Genomic DNA, 25,191 nt, shown 5'->3' with positions numbered 1-25,191 from the left:
CTAGTTTCCAGATACCAACCCAACCGCTATCTCAGATCTGCACACGACCTTTTGTCCTCTAAAATTAGCTCCTTGCATGGACGTATACAAGATTTCTCACGTGCTTCACCTCTTCTCTGGAATCCCCTTCCAAAACACATCCGTCATTCCTCATCCTTTGATATCTTCAAACGCTCCCTCAAAACTCACTTTTTCCATCAAGCATACTTTCTACCTTAGGCTGCTTCCCCTTTGACCTAAAGCCAAGTTGCACATTACTAGGTAAAAATATTGTACACTAGACAAGACAAATAACATTTATATTGCGCTTTTCTCCTGGTGGACTCAAAGCACTACCCCACCTCTTGTTACACGCACGCACGCACACACACACGCACACCCCCACACACCCCCACACACACGCACACGCACGCACGCACGCACGCACACGCACGCACACAACCAATCAGAATAACTTACTGACAATTTCCATACGTCCAAGTTCAAGCTGTGTAACATTTACATGAAATTTGAATGCAAGGAGAAATAATTTTCATCACACTGATCATCCTTAGCATACAAATATCTTCAATAGAGAAGATCAATAAGATATTGATCATTCCAGTCTGCATGCAAAATGTGCACTTCCTGATGTTTTTGACTAATTCCAAGGCTATGTCCTTTAAAATGTGGCCATATACAGTACAACCAGATTGTTCGATTTTTACAGACATTCATTTAAAATAATTAACTGTATAGAAAAAAAAATTCTAAACTTTTCTTGCAATTCACAAATGTCAATTTTGTGGAAGAGTCAAAAAAATGACCAATTGTGATGAAAAATTATTAAAAAAAAAAAAAAAATTGACCCGTGTATGGGCCCGTCCTAAAGCTACGTACACACATGCGACAACGATCGTTCGTTGTGTACGACGATCGAACTTTTAATTGACGAAAGACCGACCTAAGTAAAGTTAGCTTATAAAGGTGTGTAACTATCTGATCGTTAGAACGAACGTTACATTAGGTAAAGCAACTATTGCGCTAGCGCATAAAAATGAGAAGTTCCATGGAGAAATAGCGAAATGCGCATGTCAAGCCTAGTACGAACGACCGTTTCCAACGATGTACTACTTTTGCAAACGATCGACGTTGGAAAAAATCCGCCAAGCTAGATCGTTCATTTTTAACAATCTAGCTCGTCCGTCAGACTTAATGGTCATTGGCTGCTTTTTTTTAAACGATCGTCGTTTGAAATGATCGGGGAAATGATCGAGGAACGATCGTTTTAAACGACTATAGTTGCATGTATGTACGCACCTTTAGACAGTCTAGGCTTGTGTCAAGAGTACATTGACCATAAAGCAAGACGTTGCTGGGCAACCACATCTTTACACAATGACGCATACCAACAAGAGGATCCGGCCTCTGGAATGTACAACTTGTCAAACAAAGCCGCCGCGAGCAGTACATGCTTACTGGTAATGGATGAGCCCTGCCCCAGTTATTCAAATCTGCTGAACTTTTACTTGTCCACAATCAGGATTATGCTTAAAGAGAACCCATTCCAAACACTCAGCTCAACTGTGAAGTACGGCGGTGGGAAAAGGATGCTGCTGCTCCGAACTACAGCCTGGATGGTTTACAAACAACGAAAGAGAAGACAAATGAATTCTAAGCTATATCGGGAAACGGTACGGCCAGACGTCAGTTTGTTTTGTCTTGGCATACCGCGGTGGTTTCCCCTCAGTAAAAGTGGCTCTGCGGAAAGTCACTGATGATAAAATCTCTCCCTCTCTTCCTGTGGAAAGACCCAGCGACAGTGATTGTCACGCTGCTCGCTCTGCCTGTTGTCAGCCGGGAGCAGACTGCAGCATTCACTACAGGTTAGGCGGCCGGCAGAACGCTAGCAAACTTCATGGCTGCTCTTCAAACATGACCCTAAAGAGCACCTCCGCCTCCATTTATGTTACTGCTTGTTAGGTGGGGAGGGCAGTACTGTGGCACCATGATCAGCATTGCTCGCCTTGCAGCACTGGAGTCCCAGGTTACAGTACCAGTAAACCTGAACTGAGAGGGGTATGGAGGGTGCCATATTTATTTCCTGTTAAACAATACCAGTTGCCTGACAGCGCTGCTGGTCTATCTGGCTGCAGTAGTGTCTGAATAACACCAGAAACAAGCATGCAGGTAATCCAGTCACACTTCAGTCAGAGCATCTGATCTGCTGCATGCTTGTTCAGGGGCAATGGCTAAAAGGATAGACAGGGCAGCCAGGTAATTTAAATCCCTCGCAGGTCAGGTGTTTATTTTAAAGAGGAACTGTGACCCAGGATTAGACGTCATCCCAATCAGTAGCTGATACCCCCTCTCCCACAAGGAACATTTTCCTTTTCAATAATAGATCAACAGGGGGTCTGTATGGCTGAGATTGTGATGAAACCCCTCCCACAGTGTGATGTCATGACCATGGTCCTGAAAGTTTCCTGTCTGTGAGCCTCGTTGCATTGTGGGAGATAACAGCTTTTTCCAACTGCCAAGCAACCAATATCTCCCTCTGTGCATAGTACTCTCAGCAACGAACATTCCGCAGAGATCACCTGGCAGGACTAAAGATGTCACCACTTGTGATACGTTTCATAATGTATATCAGGGAGAGGAAGGATTTTACAATGGGCAAACACTGACCAAATAATCTATAAATCAATATTGAAAAAAATAAGCAATTTTATTTATAATGTTATTTTCACTACAGTTTCTCTTTAAGTCACAATGAGGGACAAAATGACAGCAAATAACGTCACCTGATGCTGCTACAAATGTCTGACCAAGCTCTAGCTAGTAAGATTTGAATGACAGGTCCTCTTTTACTCACGCTCTGAGGGACAGCAGGCTATCGTGGGGGGGGGGGGGGGGGAATTCCTAGAAATGACCTTCATACATTAAAAAACAAAAAAACAAAAAAAAAAAAGATTTAAATATACAAATGAGCCTTAATCCCCAAAAGACTCACATTACAAATCCATTGTGACAGATTTTCCCTCTCAAAAAAGATTAGGAAGAGATTAGGCCGGAAACAAAGCTGCCACGATTAACCCTCGACGCCACGCGTGGACGAGACGTTCTGCAGTTAGCGGATCTCCTGTGGGGGGCAGAAAAGAGTTATCCCCCCCCCCCCATAAGGCTTCCTATACGCCCTGCGGGACGCATCTCATCCGATTTGCCTTAATTCCATATTCTACGCGGAACGTAAATGACTTTCTCCATATCGATATTCGCTAGGAGCTCATTATTACAGCCGGCCTCCAGATGGTGCAGATAAGTGATGCCAGTTTCCCCCGCCGACAGCTGATCGCGCTAATGCCCTCAAACACGGCAGCTTTTCAGCTATTTGTCCTTATTAAGGATAAGAATCTTCTGCTCGTTAGCGACTGCGATCTCTACTCCAGAGGATTCCGGAACAATGGCCGCCACGGTCACCCGACTGCGGAGAGGGGCTTATCAATTCCGAGCGGTCATTACTGGGGATTCACTGTGCGCAGGCCCACCGCCCTGGAATATATAGCATTATTATTATTACCTTATATACTTGAGTATAAGTGTAGAAATTTAAGTTTGACTCACTTCATAAAAGTATAGGGGTCGCCTTATACACGAGTCACAGGCAACACTGAGCACACTGAGTAATGTGTGTACTAATAGTGACATTCCCATTTGCAGCAATGTACCCAGTGCACTGCTAAGTGACACTTTGAGGAAAGGAAATGTCAAGAAGACACAGGTCTGAAAGTCCTGGCCACAACAATTAATGAAAGGGGCAGGGGGGGGAATACTGGGCTGCAGGAAGGGGGTGAATAATTGCCGCACTTTGGGTCCTGGAGGAGTAATGGCTGCAATGCAGCTGCAAGTCATTTACTTCTCCTGGTCCCCATGTGCAGCCATTAACTTTGCTGGGTAGACTTATACTTGAGTCATTAAAAAAATCCAGTTTAACCTTCCTGGCGGTAAGCCCGAGCTGAGCTCGGGCTATGCCGCGCAGGAAGATATCTCAGCCGCTGGTGGGGCGATTTGCTCAGTTTAAAATGCTGTACGCGCAGCTAGCACTTCGCTAGCCGCGCGTACAGCTCGATCGCCGCCGCTCTGCGGCGATCACCCGCACGCAGCGGCGCAAGAGGACCCCCCCGCCAGAGCCCTGCGCTGTCCGGACCAATGAGTTCCGGGCAGCGCTATGGGCTGGATCGGAGGCGTCTGAAGTCAGGATGTCGGCTGACGTCCATGACGTCATTCCGATCGTCGCCATGGCGACAGGAGAAGCCAAACAGGGGAGCGCATTATATACGCGTTCCCCTGTTTGCTATTGATGCCGGCGACGATCGCCGGCGACATGCGCCCTCTAGTGGTGTTTCATGTAGCTACCACTCTGGTAGCTTTACATGAAACAAAAAAAAAATTAAAAAAAAAGGATTTTTGCCTAAGTGGCAAAAAAAATTAACCGCCAGGAGGGTTAAGAGATTCAAATATTGGAGTCAACTTATACACGAGGTCGACTTGTATTAGAGTACAGTATATTCTGGCGTATAAGACTACTTTTTAACCCTTGAAAATCTTCTGAAAAGTTGGAGGTCGTCTTATACGCCGGGTGTCATTGATGCCGGTGATACGCCCTATCCTGTTACCGCCTCTCAGATCTCGCTGCTGAGGACTGTAGTGAAGCGGCGCAGGCGCACGTGTGTGATCCTATCCTGTTACCGCCTCTCAGATCTCGCTGCTGAGGACTGTAGTGAAGCGGCGCAGGTGCACATGTGCGAGATCTGAGAGGCAGAGAAGGAGGTGAATAGGATACAAGGGCGGGGCCAGAAGGGTGAAAGGGGCGTGTTTTATGGGCACAGCGCGATCTATTCTTCCATACCGCTCTGATAACCAGGGAGACAAGGAGAGCTGGCCAATCAACTTAGGTAGAGGAAGAGTTGACCAATCCAACCAGTCAATCGCCTATATAATGTTATATACTGGGTAACACATACAGTACTGCACCAGTATCTGTTCATACATAGCACCAGTATATGATTTTTTTTTTTTTGGGGTGTGTGTTGGAAGAGGGGTAGTCTTATACAGCAAGTATATCCCAGACTCTATATTTTAACTGGAAAAGTTGGGGGAGGGGGTTGTCGTCTTACACGCCGGTATTATTTAGTGTTTTTATATAGTCTAGGGCCAATTTAGAGGTAAGCCAATAAACTTATCTGTATGTTTTTGGGAAGTGGGAGGAAACTGGAGTGCCCGGAGGAAACCCACGCAGACACAGGGAGAACATACAAACTCCATGCAGATAGTGCCCTGGTTTACTATATCAGTTTACTATATCAGACGTTTACTTCAGGGCGTGACAAAATGAATTAGCTGGTAATGACTACTCTGCTGGTTATTTGATTGGCAAGCCAGCAGCATTCATTAACCAGCAAAGCTCCCGCCTCTGGATCAGTGTGGATTTGCACATTAGGAGAATTTTCCACTGATCCCACCCCACACCGGCTTCATTTGATTGGTCGGTTTTCAAGCTGCATGAAGAATTTGCATAATTCTAGAATAATCTGCATTGGATTGTCTCTCCCTGCTAGCTGGCTACAAGACGGAAGCAGGTAGGAGTGGGAGGTGGGGAGGGGGCAGGGTATAGTAGGCAAGCGCACGGCTGATCCGGGGGAGAGGATATCTGGGACGCCACAGGAGTTTCCTCTCATTCAGGAAGGTGAGAGGAGAAGCAGCGGAGTTACGCCTGGCGTGTGGCCAGCGCTGAGGACGCCGCGAGGAGAAAGAAACACGATATTATCACAAAACAGATAATCACCAGCTTGGCACGACTCCCGGACGATTCCTAGAGCAACCCGGAAAGCCTCGCTGACGTCACCCCCCTCAGCCGTACAATCAAAGGGGGGGCTCCGCACGCAGGCTTCAATCTGCAACAATTCACGTTCATTGTCCCATCATACACGTAAAGACATCTGACCAGGCACTGACGACCGTTTCATGGCCAATCGTAGGTGTACGCCCATGTCTTTACATATATGTACTAACCCACTCCTATACGGCAGGCGGCTGAGCAGGGGGTGTCCCTGGAGACCCTTCTCTGATGTCACACCCCTCAGCATGGCCTATGTCACTGTGCCTCTCTACCCCACTTCCATACGGCAGGCAGCTATGGAGAGAGGAGGAGCAGCAGCATGTTCTGTACGATGGAGAGGGGAGGAGGATAAGCAGAATGTTCTGTATTATGGAGAAGGGAGAGGAGAATGAGCAGCATGTTCTGTACTATGGAGAGGCTAGGGGAGGATGAGCAGCATGTTCTGTAATATGGAGAGGGCTGGGGAGGATGAGCAGCATGTTCTGTACTATGGAGAGGGCAGGGGAGATGAGCAGCATGTTGTGTACTATGGAGAGGGCAGGGGAGGATGAGCAGCATGTTCTGTACTATGGAGAAGGGAGAGGAGGATGAGCAGCATGTTCTGTACTATGGAGAAGGGGGTGGAGAGAGGGCTGAGGGAGGAGACTGGAGAAGAGAGACATAAGAGACTTTGCATCTGTGTTGCCTCTCAGGTTTGAGCTTGGTCCTCTGGGTGACTCTGCAGGGAAAGAGCACTGTACAGACACCTTGCTCTGTCATACAGTACTTGAGTGATGAGTACTGCTGCTATGGGGAGGGGGCGGTGCGGCGCTTCCGGTGGGTGGCGTAATGAGGAGAACAATGTGCTCAGCTATCGCTGTCAGGAGACAATTGTACACGCACCCCAAACAGCCATCTCTGCTGAGCTCAGTCTATACATGTGTTGAGGACTTTACACCCGGGAAAAAAAGAACTTCACCAACAGAGTCCCTGATAGACAGAAGACCCCGCTGGGTGATCCCACCCTCCGCCCGTCGATGGAACTTCAGCTTTGGGCGGAAGGAAGGCAGGACATATCGAGCTTTGGTCAGTATCCAGAGGCAGATATTCCCCCACCTCACATGATAATGAATACCAGTGTCTGGTCTACTGGTCGTGGAACGATTCCAGCACACCGATACGCAGATTATCAGCGATGTGAAATGCTGGAATCCACCAGGAAACCGCCTACAGAAATTGCAGCAGCCAAAAGCTCAAAGGCCAAACTGGCCACGATTTTCTCAGGGTTACTTCCTGCTCAAAGTGCGGCGCGAGAGGCGAGACTGACAGGTTTATACAATAACAGTGGCAGTTTCTGCAGCGCTGACACTTTAACTGGTCATAAAAGAGCCTATCTGAAGGTCAGGCCTGCTGGTGGCCATAGAAGCCATCGAAGTCTCCGGACTTGTCACAGCAGAGGTGGGATTGGCAGGACGTTTCCCCAAGACTCATTCAATGTGTATCTACAATACAATGCAACAATCCGATTCCCTCATCTCTACAGAGAGAGGGAGAAAGAGGGGGACAGAAAGGGGGTGGGTAAGAAAAGGGGGAACAGGAGGAGGGGACAAAGAGGAAAAGGAGAAAAAAGGTGGGACAAAAGCAGGGTGCAGAAGAGGAGAAAAGGAGGGGGCAGGGTAAGGAAGAAAAAAAAAAAGAGGGGGAAACTGAAGGATGAGGAAAAAAATATGGAGTATGAAAGGGGGAAGGCAGAGAGGGGAAGAAAGAGGGGGGGACAGAAGGAGGAAGCAGAGAGGGAAAGACGAGGGGGGGGGGGAGAGGAAGAAGAAAGGGGGGGGGGGGGGAAGAGGAAAAGGAAGGAGAGCAGAAGGAAACAGAGAGATAAATGGGGGGGGGGGGGGCAGAGGAGTAGGACACAGAGGGGAAGAAGAAAGAGGGGGGGGCAGAAGGAGGCAGCAGAGGGAGGAAATATGAGGGCGTACATTTGAATACGGCGCTGGTAGACTTGGGCGCAGGATCCAGCTGTTAAATGGCTGGTCCTGCTTCTGCACAAGTCCGGGGCGTTTTAATTACTATTCCCCCTCCAGGCCGCCATGGATAGTGGGGGAATGAAATAATTCGGCTTCCAGCGATTGCTGGAGGCCGAATTATTGTGTTTTTTAAGCAACTTCGGCTCCGTCTTCTGACAGAGCCGACCTTCCTCACTGAGCGCCGCTATAGACTGATTCCCATTACAGTCTATGGCGGCGCTGGCTGCGCCCAAATCTAGCAGCGCTGAAAAGCACTGCTCCGATATGAGGAGGGACAGGAGTAGGAAGCAAAGAGAGTGGTAGATGAGGGGGGGGGGGGGAAGAAGAAGGGAGCAGAGAGGGGAAGACAGGGGGGGGGGAGGAGGAGGGCAGAGAGGGGAAGACAGGGGGGGGGGGAGGAGGAGGGCAGAGAGGGGAAGACAGGGGGGGGGGGAGGAGGAGGGCAGAGAGGGGAAGAAGAGGGGGAGACAGAAGGAAGAAGCATAGAGAGGTTGATGAGGCGGGACAGAAGAAGGGGGCAGAGAGGGGAGGGGGGGAGCTGAAACAGGAGGGCAGATAGGGAAAGAAGTAAGAGGGGAGACAGAAGGAGGAAGCAAAGAGAGGAAGACTGGGGGGGGGGAGGCAGAAGGAGTAGGATGGAGAAGGGAAGAAGAAAGAGGGCGGATAGAAGGAGGAACACAAGCAGGGACAGGAGAAGGGGGCAGAGAGGGGAAGAAGAAAGAGTAACACAGCGGATGTTCCATGAACACGCAGCGGGCGTCTGACACGCGGCTCTGACATGGAACAATCGCCACATGTCTGGTCGGCCGCTGGATGCAGAGAAGACAGTGGATCTCTTGCCAGAAACAGACTGATGAAGGGCGCTATTGTGAATAAAATCCACTTCCAGAATAAGATCCGGCTGAAGATTCCAGCGGCTGCGCTGCCCAGCGGAGGAGGCAGACCGGGCCGCACATCAATACCTCATCATTCATTGGGGAAGAGTCTGTCAGGGTGGTTTTGCTTCCATAGTCACAGTTGGGCCATCAATCCCTCCACACACACTTCCAACAACAGAGACAGAGAGAAATGCCACAGGAATAAGAGATTAGCACTCCTGATCCTGGTCAGGACACTGTCCTCATAGACCAGAGATGTCAAACCAGTCCTACGAGGGCCGAGATCCTCACACATTTTTGACACAGCTCAAATAATTGATGGGACTGAATCAGGAAAGGTGCGGTCCATCAGGTAGAACACATTCCTCTCTTTCTCAGTCCATCCTAAACACTGGCATGGATCCGGCCCTCCAGGCCTGGAGTTCCACACATGTGTCAGAGTCTTCACAAGTTTGTCTGGGTTTCCCCTGGTTTCCCCATTTCCTCACTTATCCTAAACACCTACCTGCAGGTTAAAGGACACTTGAAGTGAGAGGGATATGGAGGCTGCCATATTTATTTCCTGCAAGGGTCTCAAACTCGCGGCCCGCGGGCCATTTGCGGCCCTCGATACAATATTTTGTGGCCCTCGCCAGCAAAAGCTTCCTTATAGTTTGCTTCAGTGCTCCCAAGTAATCCGCCGCATTCCCGCCGCTAAACGAGGGCTGCAGAGCCCCCAAATCGCCCGGGAAGCAATCAGCCGGCATTTCCTGGAAGGGGCAGAGCTTTCAGCTTCAGCTCTGCCCCTCCTGACGTCAATCGCCACATGGATCGCCGCCTCTGCCCGCCCCTCTCTGTGAAGGAAGAGTGAGAAGGGCGGGCAGAGGCGGCGATGCGCCGCGATTGTGAAATTCCTTATGCGGCCCAGCTTCATCCTGACTTTGCCTCCTGCGGCCCCCCAGGTAAATTGAGTTTGAGACCCCTGTGTTAAACAATACCAGTTGCCTGGTTGTCCTGCTGATCTCTTTGACAAGACAAATAACATTTATATCGCGCTTTTCTCCTGGCGGACTCAAAGCGCCAGAGCAGCAGCCACTAGGGGGCGCTCTATAGGCAGTAGCAGTGTTAGGGAGACTTGCCTAAGGTCTCCTAATGAATAGGTGCTGGCTTACTGAACAGGCAGAACCAAGATTCGAACCCTGGTCTCCTGTGTCAGAGGCAAAGCCCTTAACCATTACACCATCCAGCCACTCTTTGGCTGCAGTAGTGTCTGAATCAGACACCTGAAACAAGCATGCAGCTAATCTTGTCAGATCTAACAATGATGTCAGAAACACCTGATCTGCTGCATACTTGTTCAGGGTCTATGGCTAAAAGTATTAGAGGCAGAGGATCAGCAGTGCAACCAGGCAATCTGCATTGCTGAAAAGGAAATAAAAATGGTAGCCTCCATATTCTTCTCACTACAGTTGTCCTAGTGCAAATAAAAAAATGACACAAAGGGGGAAAACCCGGACAGAGGCACGGACCGCCTCCACCCTATTCCAAACTTGCAAGGGTTCAACTTTTAAGTGTCACTCCACCTAAAACAGTTACAGAAGTGTTTGCTGGAAGCTAGACCCTTACAGCAGCTTAAAGAGGAACTGTCGCGAAAATCTTACACATACAAATAAGTAGTACGTTTCTTCCAGAGTAAAATGAGCCATAAATTACTTTTCTCCTATGTTGCTGTCACTTACAGTAGGTAGTAGAAATCTGACAGAACAGACAGGTTTTGGACTAGCCCATCTCTTCATGGGGGATTCTCGGCAAGGCCTTTATTCTTTATAAAGACACTCCCTGAAAAAGATTTATACAAAGATGCTGGCCAGCCTCCCTGCTCACTGTGCACTTTTTTTTGGCAGTTGGACGGAGAAACGGCCATTCACTAAGTGCATTTTGAAAATATAAAAAACCCTGTGAACCCCCCATGAGGAGATGGGCTAGTCCAAAACCTGTCAGTAATGTCCGATTTCTACTACCTACTGTAAGTGACAGCAACATAGGAGAAAAGTAATTTATGGCTCATTATACTCTGTAAGAAACGTACTTCCTATGTGTATGTTTACATATATTTTAAATGTTAAGATTTTCGAGACAGAGGTCCTTTAATGATTCTATATCTTTTGTAGTCCCCATAGGGTGAGCTTTCTCCATTCCATGCTTCCAAGCTCTGCACACCTGCCCAACCCATTACCAGGAGCTCCCCCTCCCTTTGTTGGATTCTTCCATTTCACCCAGTGGGGTGGTCTCTACGGTTCTGCATATCCACGCCATCCCACCCACGGCACCCCTCCCCCTGCTGGATTATTCCATCTCTTGGAGAACGATCTGGCATGCTGGAAATGGGTCGTTAGGTGCATGGCGGTTACTGCGCTTGATATTCGGATGACTGACGGATCCGACGACGCCACGGCTGGTCTCCCCACATGCTCCCCCTACTGGCGAGTAAGGAAGCAGCTCACCTATCTGCCATGCGTCTCCTAGCGATTTCTCCTGATCGCCAGGGTCGTGTGTACCCCGGTACCCCATCTCATGCATAGACGTCATGTACAGTGGGGCGGCTCGGCAGGCGGAGCCACTAGGACGATTTTCAATAGATTTTGATGCTGATCAAAGGAGGAAGTGTAGTGAAAATAATGAGTATAACAGCTTATTGTTTGCAATAGTAATCTATAGAATATTTAGTCAGTGTTTGCCCATTGTAAAATCTTTCCTCTCCCTGATTTACATTCTGATATTTATCCCTGGTGGTGACATCTGTAGTTCTGCCAGGTGATCTGTACAGAATGTTTGTTACTGAGAGTTCTATGCACAGAGGGAGATATTGCTTGCTTGGCAGTTTTAAAAAGCTGTTATTTCCCACAATGCATCGAGGTTCACAGTCAGCAAACTCTCAGGACCATGGTCATGACATCAAACCATGGGAGGGGTTTCACCATAATATCAGCCATACAGCCCCCCCCCCCCCCCCCCCCTTTCCACCTGATGATCTATTTGAGAAAAGGTATAGATTTCTTGTGAGAAAGGGGGGTATCAGCTACAGATTGGGATGAAGTTCAGTTAAACTCTAATATTCTTGGAAATGTCAATCCGTGGCTTTCGTTTTCCTGGAATATGAATCTAGCGAGAGGCGGCTATCAATGTGGTCTTTTGTCAAATTTGGGGATTTTTCTGCAGTGGCTTCTATGTATACCTATTAGTCACGACAGGTGCTCTTGACAGGCCATTCAGCTGGCTGCAGTGCAATATGGTCAGGAGAAGGTGGGAGGGAGGAAGATATGTCAGTATGGAGTGGGATGTATGGTGGGATGTCGCACAGGAAGGCTGCCCTTCACTTCTGGAATTATCGTACGGTGACAATCGCGGTGGAAGGATGAGGGGCGGGGTTTGTGTATCCTCCTGAACTATCACAGGAGGCGTCTGATCTCTGCCGGAGGCGATTGTAGACACGGAACACCGACAGCGAACGCAACGCGCATTCATCTATCATACTGAGGATATTGATTGTTTCTAAAAGCCACTTTTTAGTGCTAAATCAAACCTGTTACCAATAGCAACGGGAGATTCTACTTCAGCTTTAACATTGCTGCAAATACAGATAGGCACGGCCAAATCCTTATTACAATTCATTGTTAGTGAAAATTCTATCTATTCCAATGTCTATTCAGCTACAAAACGACATACGCCAGTAAGCTCAAACTCTTCTGATACCTTGGTAACTGCAGTGTGGGGAGCACAGTTGCCACGAGGCTGCCCGGAATCTCTCTCTTTGCTGCAGGAGTGATTAGGTGCACAAAGCAGGAGACTGTCACTCATTTTAAACACCTGAACTGATCCAATGACTGGCAGCAAACTGAACCTCGCCATTTCCTTGTTACGTCGGAAACCCTGTGGAAAAGTGGTTTAACGGTCACCCTAAAGGACGCCTGAGGTGAGAGGGACATGGAGGTTGCGGTTTTATTAATTCCTTGTTAAACAATTCCAGTTGCCTGGTAGTCCTGCTGATCTCTTTGGCAGCAGTAGTGGCTGAATCACACAACTGAAACAAGCATGCAGCTAATCCAGTCTGACTTCAGTCAGAGCACCTGATGTCCATGCTTGTTCAGGGTCTATGGCTAAATGAATTTACTGAATACTGAACCAAACGAAAGTCTCGTACACACACGATTAAAGTCGATTGAGGCGCCCGATGACCACCTCAGCCAATAATCAGGCGTGTGTACAGAGGCCCTCGACCCACAACTGATCCGCCCAGTGGATTATAGGTAGCCATACACTGGTTGATAAGCCACCAGATCGGCCAACAGATAGATCCTTCTGTGATGGAATCTGATCACAGAACGATCTATTGGCTGCACATACACTGCACACAGATTCTGAATCGATTTCACCATGAAATCAAATCAAAACCTGTGGAGCCGCCGCCCTCAGGCCTCCCCCTGTTGGGGCTCGAAGGACAGGACAGGAAGTGAAGAGGACATGGTGAAAAAGGCCAACCAGTGACAGCACGGACCAGGGACTTGCGCCGGTGGACGGGTGATAGTATTGCTGGCGTTATGCTGCGTTTGTCACCGCTGAACCGAAAGCTGCTAGTGGCGCGCACCTGACCCACCGACGATTTAGCTGAATTTTCCCTCTGGACCGATTGACTGAATCGAACATTGAATCAGTCGATTGGTCAACATTTTGCGTAAATGGTCTTTCACAGCAGATACGATCACAGTGATCCATGTCACGCCCAGTAAAAGCTGGTTCACACCAGGTCCGGGAACTTATACGTGGCTCTGTTTTTAAAACCTGATCAAATCCGGAGCCACGGATAGCAATGTTAAAAATAGCAGCCGTCTTCACCCAAACAAAAAACGGATCTGTCTGCGTTTGCGGGGACCCGTTCTCAAAACCTGAACGGAAGGTCCGGATCTGCTGCATTTTCATGCACCACATATGGATCCGGATACACGGAGGGGTAGTGGCAGGCAATAAGAAAACGGATCCCCCTCTACACAGCTTTGGACACAGAAACAGGTCCTTTTTCTGTGTCCCAGCCCTGCCTGCGGGTGGCGAGGGGCAGTCATGCTGGAGGGGGTAGCAGCCAGGACGGGAGGTTTGCAGCAGATGGCGGGGAGGGTCATTCCCCCCCCCCCCTCACCTGAGTCCTGCCTTCCTCGCTCCGGCTCCAGCTAGTTTCTGCTTAAATACTTAAAAAATCAATGTTATAAAGTATGTGTCGAGCGGGGAACTTACCCACTTCCTTGCGCTCCACCGCTCGCAACGTCACTTCCTGCATGCCGCCCAATGAAGTACAGAGGGCGGAACTACAGGAAGTGACACGGCGAGTTGTGGAACGCAGGGAAGTAAGATCCTCGCTTGCCGCTTGCTTTATAACATTGGTTTTTAAAGTATTTTAAGCAGAAACTTGGAGGGGGGAGCGGGGAAGAAGGGAACCAGGTGAGGGGGGGGGGGGGGGAGGGGGGGGGGGGAAGACGTCCCACCTCCCCACTGCTGCCCCCCTTCCTGTCTGCTTTCTCCTCCAGTATGATGGCCCACCCACAGCCAGGGCTGGGGACGTTTCCACGGGCTGGAAACGTCCCTGAAAAAAAAAAAAACGCATTATCTCTCAAAACGGAGAGAAGAAAAATTGTTTACAAAAACGGATCCGATCTGCAGGGGACAAGTGTAAACCTACTCTAACGGCCGATTAATTTGTCCATGCCGCAACCCCCCCGCCCCAACGTGACGTCATGCACGCAACACTGCCGTCATCCTCCAAGCATAGCAACAGAAAGCATTGGCAGCAACACAGCTGGCTTTGCATCTGTGCAGCCCGGGCCAGCGATGTCACCCAAGGGGAACGGTTCTGATCCCCAACATGCTACATACATCACAATCTGTCACTTTATATCACAGATGTGATCTAATCTGCCTTCTTAAGGTGGCCATACACTGGTCGATCTGCCATCAGATTCGACCAACAGATAGATCCCTCTCTGATCGAATCTGATCAGAGAGGGATCGTATGGCTGCCTTTACTGCAAACAGATTGTCATTCGATTTCAGCATGAAACCGATCACAATCTGTGGTGGTGGTGGTGCTGCCGCCGCTTCCTCGCCCGCATACATTACCTGCTCCGCCGGCGCAAGTCCCCTCTGTCACCTTCTCCGCTGGGTTCTGGCTGGCTTCACTTCTTTCTGTCCGGGTAAGTTTAAACAGTAGAGGGCGCTCTACTGTTTAAACTTCCTGCCGGGACAGGTAGAAGTGAAGCCAGCCGGAACCCGCAGCCCAGCACGGAGATGGAGCAGTGGTGACAGCGGGGATACGCGCCGGCCGGATCAAGTAAAGTATTGCCACTATTGCAAGTCCGTCGGGCATTCGAACGCCGCTATCAACGCACTCCCGACCCACCGGCGATCGAGCAAAATCTTCCGCACGGACGGCTCGACGGGAACGATTGATTTTGGATGGAAATCGATCGTTCTGTCAGCGTTTGCGCAACTATTTCACAGCAGATTCGATCAAAGTGATCGAATCTGCTGTATATCGGCGGGAAAATCGTTAGGTATATGGGGCCCTTTAAAGTAGTCATCAACCAGAAATCCCTCCCCCCCGCTCTACTTACCAGGGGCTTCCTCCAGCCCCTTGCAGCCCACACGTCCCACGCCACAGCTCCGCTCTCACCGCCCGGGGTCCCTGCTGGTGTAGAGGCCGACCTCCCCTACTGCGCCTGCACGTGCGCCACTGTCAATCAAGTCCACGTTGTCGGTAGTGTACTGCACAGGCATAGAACTACTGCGCTTGTGCAGTCCACTACGGACGTTCGAGCAGGCGCAGTAGAGGACGACCTCGAGGTCAGCCTCCGCACCAGAGGGGACCCGGACCGGCGGCTGCGAGAGGAGTTGCGGTGTGAGACATATCGGCTGCAAGGGGCTGGAGGAAGCCCCCTGTAAGTAGAGCGGAGGGGGAAGGTTTTTTTGGTTGATGACTCCTTTAACCTCCCTGGCAGTCTATTAAAAACCGCCAGGGGGCAGCGCAGCCATTTTTTTGTAATTTTTTTTTTTTTAAATCATGTAGCAAGCCTAGGGCTCGCTACATGATAGCCGCTGTGCAGCGGCATCCCCCTACCCTCTTCGATCGCCTCCGGCGATCAGCGATCAGGAAATCCCGTTCAAAGAACGGGATTTCCTGGAGGGCTTCCCCCGTCGCCATCATCGTCGTCGTGACGTCATGGGGAGTCCCGATCCACCCCTCAGCGCTGCCTGGCGCTGATAGGCCAGGCTGCGCAAAAAGGGTCTAAGGGGGGGGGGGCGCGGCGGATATAGGCGAATCGGCACGGGGCGGCAGCAATCGGTGTGCTCAGGCAGCTTGCAAAGTGCTAGCTGCATGCAGCAAAAAAAAAATCGCGCAAATCGGCCCAGCAGAGCCTGAGAAAACCTCCTGCGCGGCTTAGTTCGGGGTTACCGCCAGGAAGGTTAAAGGACAACTAAAGCAAGAGGAATATGGAGGCTGCCATATTTAATTTCCTTTTTTAGCAATACCAATACCAGGCATCCTGCTGATTCCTCTGCCTCTAATACGATTAGCCATACCCCTAAACAAGCATGCAGCAGATCAGGTGTGTCTGACATTACTGTCAGATCTGACAAGATTAGCGGCATGCTTGTTTCTGGTGTGATTCAGACACTACTGCTGCCAAATAGACCAGCAGGCCTGCCAGGCAACTGGTATTGTTTAACAGGAAATAAACATGGCAGTCTCCATATCCCTTTCACTTCAGGTTCCCTTTACGTGAGCAACTGGTTTCCCATATGCAAATCATCTCTCTATGCCCCAGAAGCCAGGCTTTTTAGATCAGAATCTGATCGACTGGAAGAACGTCAATGCAGTAGATTCCTGGCAGGTGAAGCGATGTCAGGAATCTGCAGATCAGGTGCCTGACGATGACCTCCTGACCAAGTTACTGTGTGATCTCCACATACTTCCTGCAGGAAATAGATATAACGCATGTATATGAGGGTCATTTGCATAAAGGTGCGTGAGTGAGTGACCAGCCAAACGCCGTGCTGTTACTGCTCCTGTCCTGCCAGCTGCTCCATCGCAAAGAGCACCTGTCATCTTCCCACTGATCAGCAACTGAACTCAGATCTGTAACATCAGGGGTTCACGTTCTGTCTGTTGTAAAAATGAAGCACTTTTTTATTACGTTATTGTCACTGGAGTTCCTCTTTAAATCGTCGCACCACTCAAAAGAAGAGCTGCACAGGTACACTTAATCAGCTACAAAATACAGGAAATAACCCAAGAGCTGCATGGTACAAAACTGAATTTATTGTCAACATCTTATATCAAAAAGTGCATGGGATCTAGGTCCCAAAATAAACACCCTAAGGCCCGGTTCACACTTGCGGTGGCCCTCCGGAATCGCCGTGCCGGAGCCGCACCGCTTGCAGAACGGACGGAACGGACGCACGGCATAGCAATGAAAGCCTATGCGTCCGTTCACATGCGTCCGTTCTGCCAAACCGGAGCCGGACCGGATCCGGGCCGGATCCGGACTCCGGCCTCCGTTCCAACATGCGCTATTTTTTCATCCGGCTCCTCCGGCAGCCGTATCCGGGGCGGAGCCGGACTGCACCATCCGGCCAATACAAACCAATGGGAACCGGAGAGCGCACAACACACTGGCTGAGAAATCCGGATGTTCTACCCCACTTCCTATGGGGATTGTTGCGGCGATATTGGATGGGGACACATGGGCAAGCATTTTGGAGTGGAGCAGCACAGCTGGATCCGGATCCGGAGATGTTGGCAGCATGTCGCAGGTGGAGGTGAGTGCTAAACAGCAGAGGGCCTGATTCCACAGGTCCCCCTTCTGCTGACCTCCCAGACCCCAACTTTTTTTTTGTTTTTAACGAACTTTTGCCAAACGGATCCGGATCGCATCCTGATGGACACCTGATGCAACCTGACCGGATCCGGATCGGATCCGGATCAGAACCGTACGGTTCCGATCCGGATCCGGTCCGGATCCGGATCAGAACCGTACGGTTCCGATCCGGATCCGGTCCGGATCCGGTCAGGTCATCCGGTCCGTTTGGCAAACAACCGCTAATGTGAACCGGGCCTTAGGCCACATACACACATCAGACAACAGTCTTTTGAAAATGAAAGATCACAGACCAATTTTACCCCCTTCCATGTAGTATGAGAGCCATACTCTACACAGTCTATTCTATGGAGCTGCACTCCCCATCAGACAGAAATCTTACCCCCTTCCATGTAGTATGAGAGCCACACCTACACAGTCTATTCTATGGAGCTGCACTCCCCATCAGACAGAAATCTTACCACCTTCCATGTAGTATGAGAGCCCCACCTACACAGTCTATTCTATGGAGCTGCACTCCCCATCAGACAGAAATCTTACCCCCTTCCATGTAGTATGAGAGCCACACCTACACAGTCTATTCTATGGAGCTGCACTCCCCATCAGACAGAAATCTTACCCCCTTCCATGTAGTATGAGGATCACACCTACACAGTCTATTCTATGGAGCTGCACTCCCCATCAGACAGAAATCTTACTCCCTTCCATGTAGTATGAGAGCCATACTCTACACAGTCTATTCTATGGAGCTGCACTCCCCATCAGACAGAAATCTTACCCCCTTCCATGTAGTATGAGAGCCATACTCTACACAGTCTATTCTATGGAGCTGCACTCCCCATCAGACAGAAATCTTACCCCCTTCCATGTAGTATGAGAGCCATACTCTACACAGTCTATTCTATGGAGCTGCACTCCCCATCAGACAGAAATCTTACCCCCTTCCATGTAGTATGAGAGCCACACCTACACAGTCTATTCTATGGAGCTGCACTCCCCATCAGACAGAAATCTTACCCCCTTCCATGTAGTATGAGAGCCATACCTACACAGTCTATTCTATGGAGCTGCACTCCCCATCAGACAGAAATCTTACCCCCTTCCATGTAGTATGAGAGCCATACTCTACACAGTCTATTCTATGGAGCTGCACTCCCCATCAGACAGAAATCTTACCCCCTTCCATGTAGTATGAGGATCACACCTACACAGTCTATTCTATGGAGCTGCACTCCCCATCAGACAGAAATCTTACTCCCTTCCATGTAGTATGAGAGCCATACCTACACAGTCTATTCTATGGAGCTGAACTCCCCATCACACAGAAATCTTACCCCCTTCCATGTAGTATGAGAGCCACACCTACACAGTCTATTCTATGGAGCTGCACTCCCCATCACACAGAAATCTTACCCCCTTCCATGTAGTATGAGAGCCATACCTACACAGTCTATTCTATGGAGCTGCACTCCCCATCAGACAGAAATCTTTGCAAGATGCTGCACACACAGATGCTGTACAGACACAAAAGATCAGTATCTGCAAAAGATCTGTTCCTGCAAAAGATCCATTCCTGCAAAAGATCCGTTCCTGCAAAATGCATTCATAGTCTATGATATCTGCAGATCATCATATACACCTTCTTTAACGGACATTCATCTGCAGATCAGATCCACCAGGATGGATTTTCAGATCTGCAGATGATTGTCTGATCTGCAGATGAATGTCAGTTAAACAAGGTGTGTATGATGATCTGCAGATCTCATAGACTATGAATGCAATTTGCAGGAACGGATCTTTGGCAGGAACAGATCTTTTGCAGATACTGATCTGTTGCATGTGTACAGCATCTTTGTGTGCAGCATCTTGCAAAGATTTTTGTCTGATGGGGAGTTCAGCTCCATAGAATAGACTGTGTAGAGTATGGCTCTCATACTACATGGAAGGGGGTAAAATTGGTCTGTGATCTTTCATTTTCCAAAGACTTTTATCTGCCGTGTGTACCCACCTTTAGTCAGTGTTTGCCCGTTGTAGAATCTTTCCTCACCCTGATTAACATTCGGACATTTATCACATGGTGACATTTTTACTGCTGGCAGGTGATGTCAGTGGGAGATGCTGCTTGCTTTTTTTGGCAGTTGGACCCAGCTGTAAACAGCTGTTATTTCTCACAATGCAATGAGGTTTACAGACAGGAAACTGTCAGGACCATGGTCATGACATCACACTATGGGAGGGGTTTCACCACAATATCAGCCATACAGACTCCCCTGATGATCCATTTGAAAAAAGTAATAGATTTCTCATGGGAAAGGGGGTATCAGCTACTGATTGGGATGAAGTTCAATTCTTGGTTACGGTTTCCCTTTAAGGTTACTGGGCTGTTTGCAAAGGAGTTAAATGCAAATAGTGGTGATACGTGTTATGTCCCCAGCAGAATGTACATGCGGATGCTGAACACACTCCAATGTGTACATTTTCATATGCGAGGCACATGGTCTCTCATGCTGATCCTGGGTGTCGGAGTCACACCAGGAACGCGCATGCAGCCAGCACAGCCAGGCCCAAAACACTCAAGTATGCCATGCAGTTAAGCCGATTTGCAAACAGCTGGGCCGCTACCATTTTCAAAAGTTGAAGGACACCTGAAGCGAGGGTGATATGGAGGCTGCCATATTTATTTCTTTTAAGCAATGCAGATTGCCTGGCTGTCCTGCTGATCCTCTGCCTCCAAAACTTTTAGCCATAGCCCCTGAACATGCATGCAGCAGATCAGGGGTTTCTGAATGGATTAGCTGCGTGCTTGTTTCAGGTGTGTGATTCAAACACTACTGGAGGAAAAGAGGTCAGCAAGACTGCCAGGAAACTATCATTGCTTAAAGAGGAACTCCAGTGAAAATAATGTAATAAAAAAGCGCTTCATTTTTACAATAATTATGTATAAATGATTTAGTCAGTGTTTGCCCATTGTCAAATGTTTCTTCTCCCGATTTACATTCTGACATTTATCACATGGTGACATTTTTACTGCTGGCAGGTGATGTCACTGGAAGGAGATGCTTGCTTTTTTGGCAGTTGGAAACAGCTGTTTTTCCCCACAATGCAACACGGCTCCCACAGTGTGATGTCAGTACCTCAGTGCTGTGAGGTCCTGACATCACACTGTGGGAGGGGTTTCACCACAATATCAGCAATACAGCGCCCCCTGATGATCCGTTTGTGAAAAGGAATAGATTTCTCATGTAAAAGGGGGTATCAGCTACTGATTGGGGTGAAGTTCAATTCTTGGTTACGTTTCTCTTTAAAAGAAAATAAATATCACTCTGACCTCAGGTGTCCTTTTCACCCAGGTTTCTCCGATGATAAAGCAGCCAGCTGGAAGAGACAGAGATTAACCGATAAACCAAGTTGGTGGCCTTTAAACTGTTCACAGCAATATTCAGCTGAAGTAACATATTTCCTCTGACTCTTTTTATCGTGTTGGGTCATGTAAGGCAAAGGGGGCCCCTAAAAAGGTCTGAGCCCTGGGCAGTTGCTCAGATTCCTAATGGCTGTACTGGGGGTAGCTAAGCTCACATCGCTTCTGCCAATATGTGACATCCACCCGAGCCACACAATCAGGAAGACAGAAACACGGACTGGACCACCCATTGACAGATACGGTTTACAATCCAATCATCCAATACGTACAGGCAGTTATTGATTTGGGCAGGCTCGCTTGCGTTGCAGTCCCGGGTCCCCGGTTCGAATCCCAGCCAGGGCACTATCTGCACGGAGTTTGTATGTTCTCCCCGTGTCTGTGTGGGTTTCCTCAGAACACACCGGTTTCCTCCCACATTAAAAAAACATACAGATAAGTTAATTGCCCCCCCCCCCCCCCCCTAAATTGACCCTAGACTATGATACATACACTACATGATACATACATAGACATAGGACTCTGGTAGGGATTAGCTGTGAGCCCCTCTGAGGGACAGTTAGTGACAAGACAATCTACTCTGTACAGCGCTGCGGAGTATGTTGGTGCTATATAAATACTAAACAATAATAAATCTGCAGGATTTAAGCAACTATGAAAAAAGCAGGTGTCTAATAATGAAACGACCGTCTTTTATAAGCCCTTTTCTAGGTCCATCCTGCATCGCAGATCGCAGGATAAATCGCAGCCACTTGCAGCACAGAGTTAAAAAGCTCAGGCAGTGCCACGCTCTGCGCCCCAGGGCCCGGGACTCGCTACCCAGCGCAGGGGCAGCAGCTGCCGCCACAAAAGGATGCCAAGCACCATCCCCACGCCAAGCGCAGGGCAGCCCATCCGAATTCCGCTCACAGCTCCGCCATTCCCTGGGCACCTCTTCACTGGCAAAGCAGCCAACCAGGAACGATGAGAACGCGAGAGGCGTCTGGCCCCCTAGAATCACAGGTCAGCGTGCAATTAAACCGCTAATTAACGACACGGCAGCTAAAATAAAAAGGGATTTCAGTGGCAGGCGGCGAGACGTCACAGTCGAGTGGAATTCCATATGCTGCAATGACATTATACGTCGCCGGTCGGGAGCCTCGGATGGCCCACGCATCGCACTGACAGCATCTGCTGCGCATAGTAATGTCACACAGCAACCCCCCGATACTCTGCGTTAACCGCTTCACCGCCAGGGCACCCTCTCCTCCTGGCACCGCCGAGCCAACGCAAAGAACAGCGCTCCTGCCAGGACCACACAATGGACCGCCGAACAAAAAGGGTGGGCACAGACGGGGCAGCCGCCGTGAAAAATGGGCACCAGCATTGCGGGGGGAAAATCACTGCAGGTGAACCGCCAGCACTTAGCTGCCACACCGTAGGCTGTTTAGCTACAAACACTGAGGGTGTCATTCAGCAGCGTGACAAAGGACGATTCATAATGACAAGGATCGTGCCCGGCGGGCACACAGAGGTGCCATGTGGCAGAGGCGGGCTCACATTAACCTTTGCATGCCCTGGGAAGAGGAAAATGTAAATTATCTTAAGAGGGGGAGAGAGGGAGGGTGGAAACCCACCAACATTGAGGCAGTTCTGGAGTCCCCAACTGTCACCAACAATGTAAGTTATAGAGTCCCCAGTGCCATCCCATAAAGGGTGCCCCAGAGTCTGCCAATGCCACCCAATTTCTAGAATACCCCACTGCTATCCAAAATCTAGAGTCCCCCACTGCTATCCAATGCCTACTAGAGTCCACCACTGCCACCCAATATCTAGAGACCCCCACTGTGACCCAATATCTAGAGACCCTCACTGCCACCCAACCTCAAGAGACCCCCACTGCCACCCAATATCTACTAGAGACCCCCACTGCCACCCAATTTCTACTAGAGACCCCCACTGCCACCCAATTTCTACTAGAGACCCCCACTGCCAGCCAATATCTAGTGTCCTCCACTGCACCCCATTAGAGTCCCCCACTGCTATCCAATGCCTACTAGAGTCCACCACTGCCACCCAATATCTAGAGACCCCCACTGTGACCCAATATCTAGAGACCCTCACTGCCACCCAACCTCAAGAGACCCCCACTGCCACCCAATATCTACTAGAGACCCCCACTGCCACTCAATATCTACTAGAGACCCCCACTGCCACCCAATATCTACTAGAGACCCCCACTGCCACCCAATTTCTACTAGAGACCCCCACTGCCACCCAATTTCTACTAGAGACCCCCACTGCCACCCAATATCTAGTGTCCTCCACTGCACCCCATTAGAGTACCCCACTGCTACCTAATATCTAGTGTTCTCCAGTGCGCCCCAATATTTAGAGTACCCCCACTGCTACCCAATATCTAGTGTTCTCCAGTGCGCCACAATATCTAACGTCCCCCACTGCCGCCCAACCTCCAGAGCCCCCAATACTACTCCAGTGTCTCCCACTGACAGCACACAAGCAACTCCAGAGTCACCCACGTCCACCCGCAGACCCCCATTACCTGTGACATCTGCGGGCGGAAATTGATCTCCTTGAGGTCGATAGATCCCACGGATAAGTTGTGGAGCAGTTGGCACAGCAGGACCCCATCTCGGAGCGCTTGGGCCAAGTCGAAGACCACTGCAGTGGGCAAGACCACCCTGTGATTGGGGGGAAGAACCTTACAGTCTATGAGCCAGCGGCCGCACTGCCTCCACTCCTCCATGGCTGTGCAGGGGTTAATTCCAGAGGTGACAGAGGGGGTCCTGCAGCTCAGGGGGCAGCTGGGGGGCTCATGGCAGGAGGGGGAGGTGGGGTCACAGCAGGAAGCAGGGGGTGCTGTGCAGGGTGGAATGTGGGGTGGTGGGTGCAGGGGTGCTGTACTGGCTGGGGGGGGGGAGGGCTGCACAGATTTAGGAGGTCACAGCAGGAAGCAGGGGGAGCTGTGCAGGGTGGGATGTGGGGTGGTGGGTGCTGTACTGGCTGGGGGGGGGGGGGGGCTGCACAGATTTAGGAGGTCACAGCAGGAAGCAGGGGGTGCTGTGCAAGGTGGGATGTGGGGTGCTGTGATGGGTGCAGGGGCTGCAGTGCTGGCTGGGGGGCTGCAGAGCTGGCTGGGGGGGCTGCAGTGCAGGGAGAGGGCTGCACAGATTTAGGGGGTCCTCTTGTCTCTCCTCTCCGGATTACAGACAGGCTGCGGCTCCCTCCATCCCCTCTCAGCTCCAGGCAGGGGCCACAAACACAACAAAAGGGGCCCCCGGCCGGCTGCGCTCTGTTTCTGCCGGAGCTCCTCAATCTCCTCCGCCGCGCGCTCCCGCCACCCTCTGCGCGGGCACGCGGTGCTGAGCCGATCCCAGGCGTGGGCGGGGCTGTCCCGGGAATGGGGGCGGGGCCAGAGCAGCAGGGAGAGGCGCTGATTGCTCTGCATCAATGTGTGGCTGTAATCAGTGTATACGAGGATTATACTGTCTATAATATCTACAGTATATCTATTTATATAGCTCTGACATATTCCACAGCGCTGTACAGAGATCACTGATCCATTCCCATTAGTCTCTGCACCAGAGGAGCTTACACTCTAAAGTCCCCAGCACAGTCACACACTATTATTATTATTATACATTAATATAGCTCTGACATATTCCACAGCGCTGTACAGAGATCACTGATCCATTCCCATCAGTCTGCACCAGAGGAGCTTACACTCTAATGTCCTCACCACAGTCACACACTATTATTATTATACATTTATATAGCTCTGACATATACCACAGCGCTGTACAGAGATCACTGATCCATTCCCATCAGTCTCTGCACCAGAGGAGCTTACACTCTAATGTCCTCACCACAGTCACACACTATTATTATTATACATTTATATAGCTCTGACATATACCATAATGCTGTACAGAGATCACTGATCCATTCCCATCAGTCTCTGCACCAGAGGAGCTTACACTCTAATGTCCCCACCACAGTCACACACTATTATTATTATTATACATTTATATAGCTCTGACATATTACACAGCGCTGTACAGAGATCACTGATCCATTCCCATCAGTCTGTGCACCAGAGGAGCTT

The 25,191-nt window shown here is 49.8% G+C and overlaps 1 protein-coding gene across 4 annotated transcripts in view; it reads right to left on the bottom strand.

The window, feature by feature from the left end:
- Window positions 1–24,447, bottom strand: part of VAV2 (vav guanine nucleotide exchange factor 2) — a 316,337-nt gene extending 291,890 nt beyond the window's left edge. For 3 of the 4 annotated variants that reach the window (XM_068249069.1, XM_068249071.1, XM_068249070.1), the window contains exon 1: window positions 23,629–24,447. In XM_068249069.1, the coding sequence (XP_068105170.1) occupies window positions 23,629–23,832 (204 nt within the window). In that variant the 5' untranslated portion in view covers window positions 23,833–24,447. The remainder of the gene's footprint in view (window positions 1–23,628) is intronic. The other variant, XM_068249072.1, reaches the window with a different exon arrangement.
- Window positions 24,448–25,191: the final 744 nt, after the last annotated feature.

The sequence above is a fragment of the Hyperolius riggenbachi genome, chromosome 8 (assembly GCF_040937935.1).
Source record: "Hyperolius riggenbachi isolate aHypRig1 chromosome 8, aHypRig1.pri, whole genome shotgun sequence".
NCBI classification, from domain to species: Eukaryota; Metazoa; Chordata; class Amphibia; order Anura; family Hyperoliidae; genus Hyperolius; species Hyperolius riggenbachi.
This window is presented reverse-complemented; position numbering and strand designations above follow the sequence as displayed.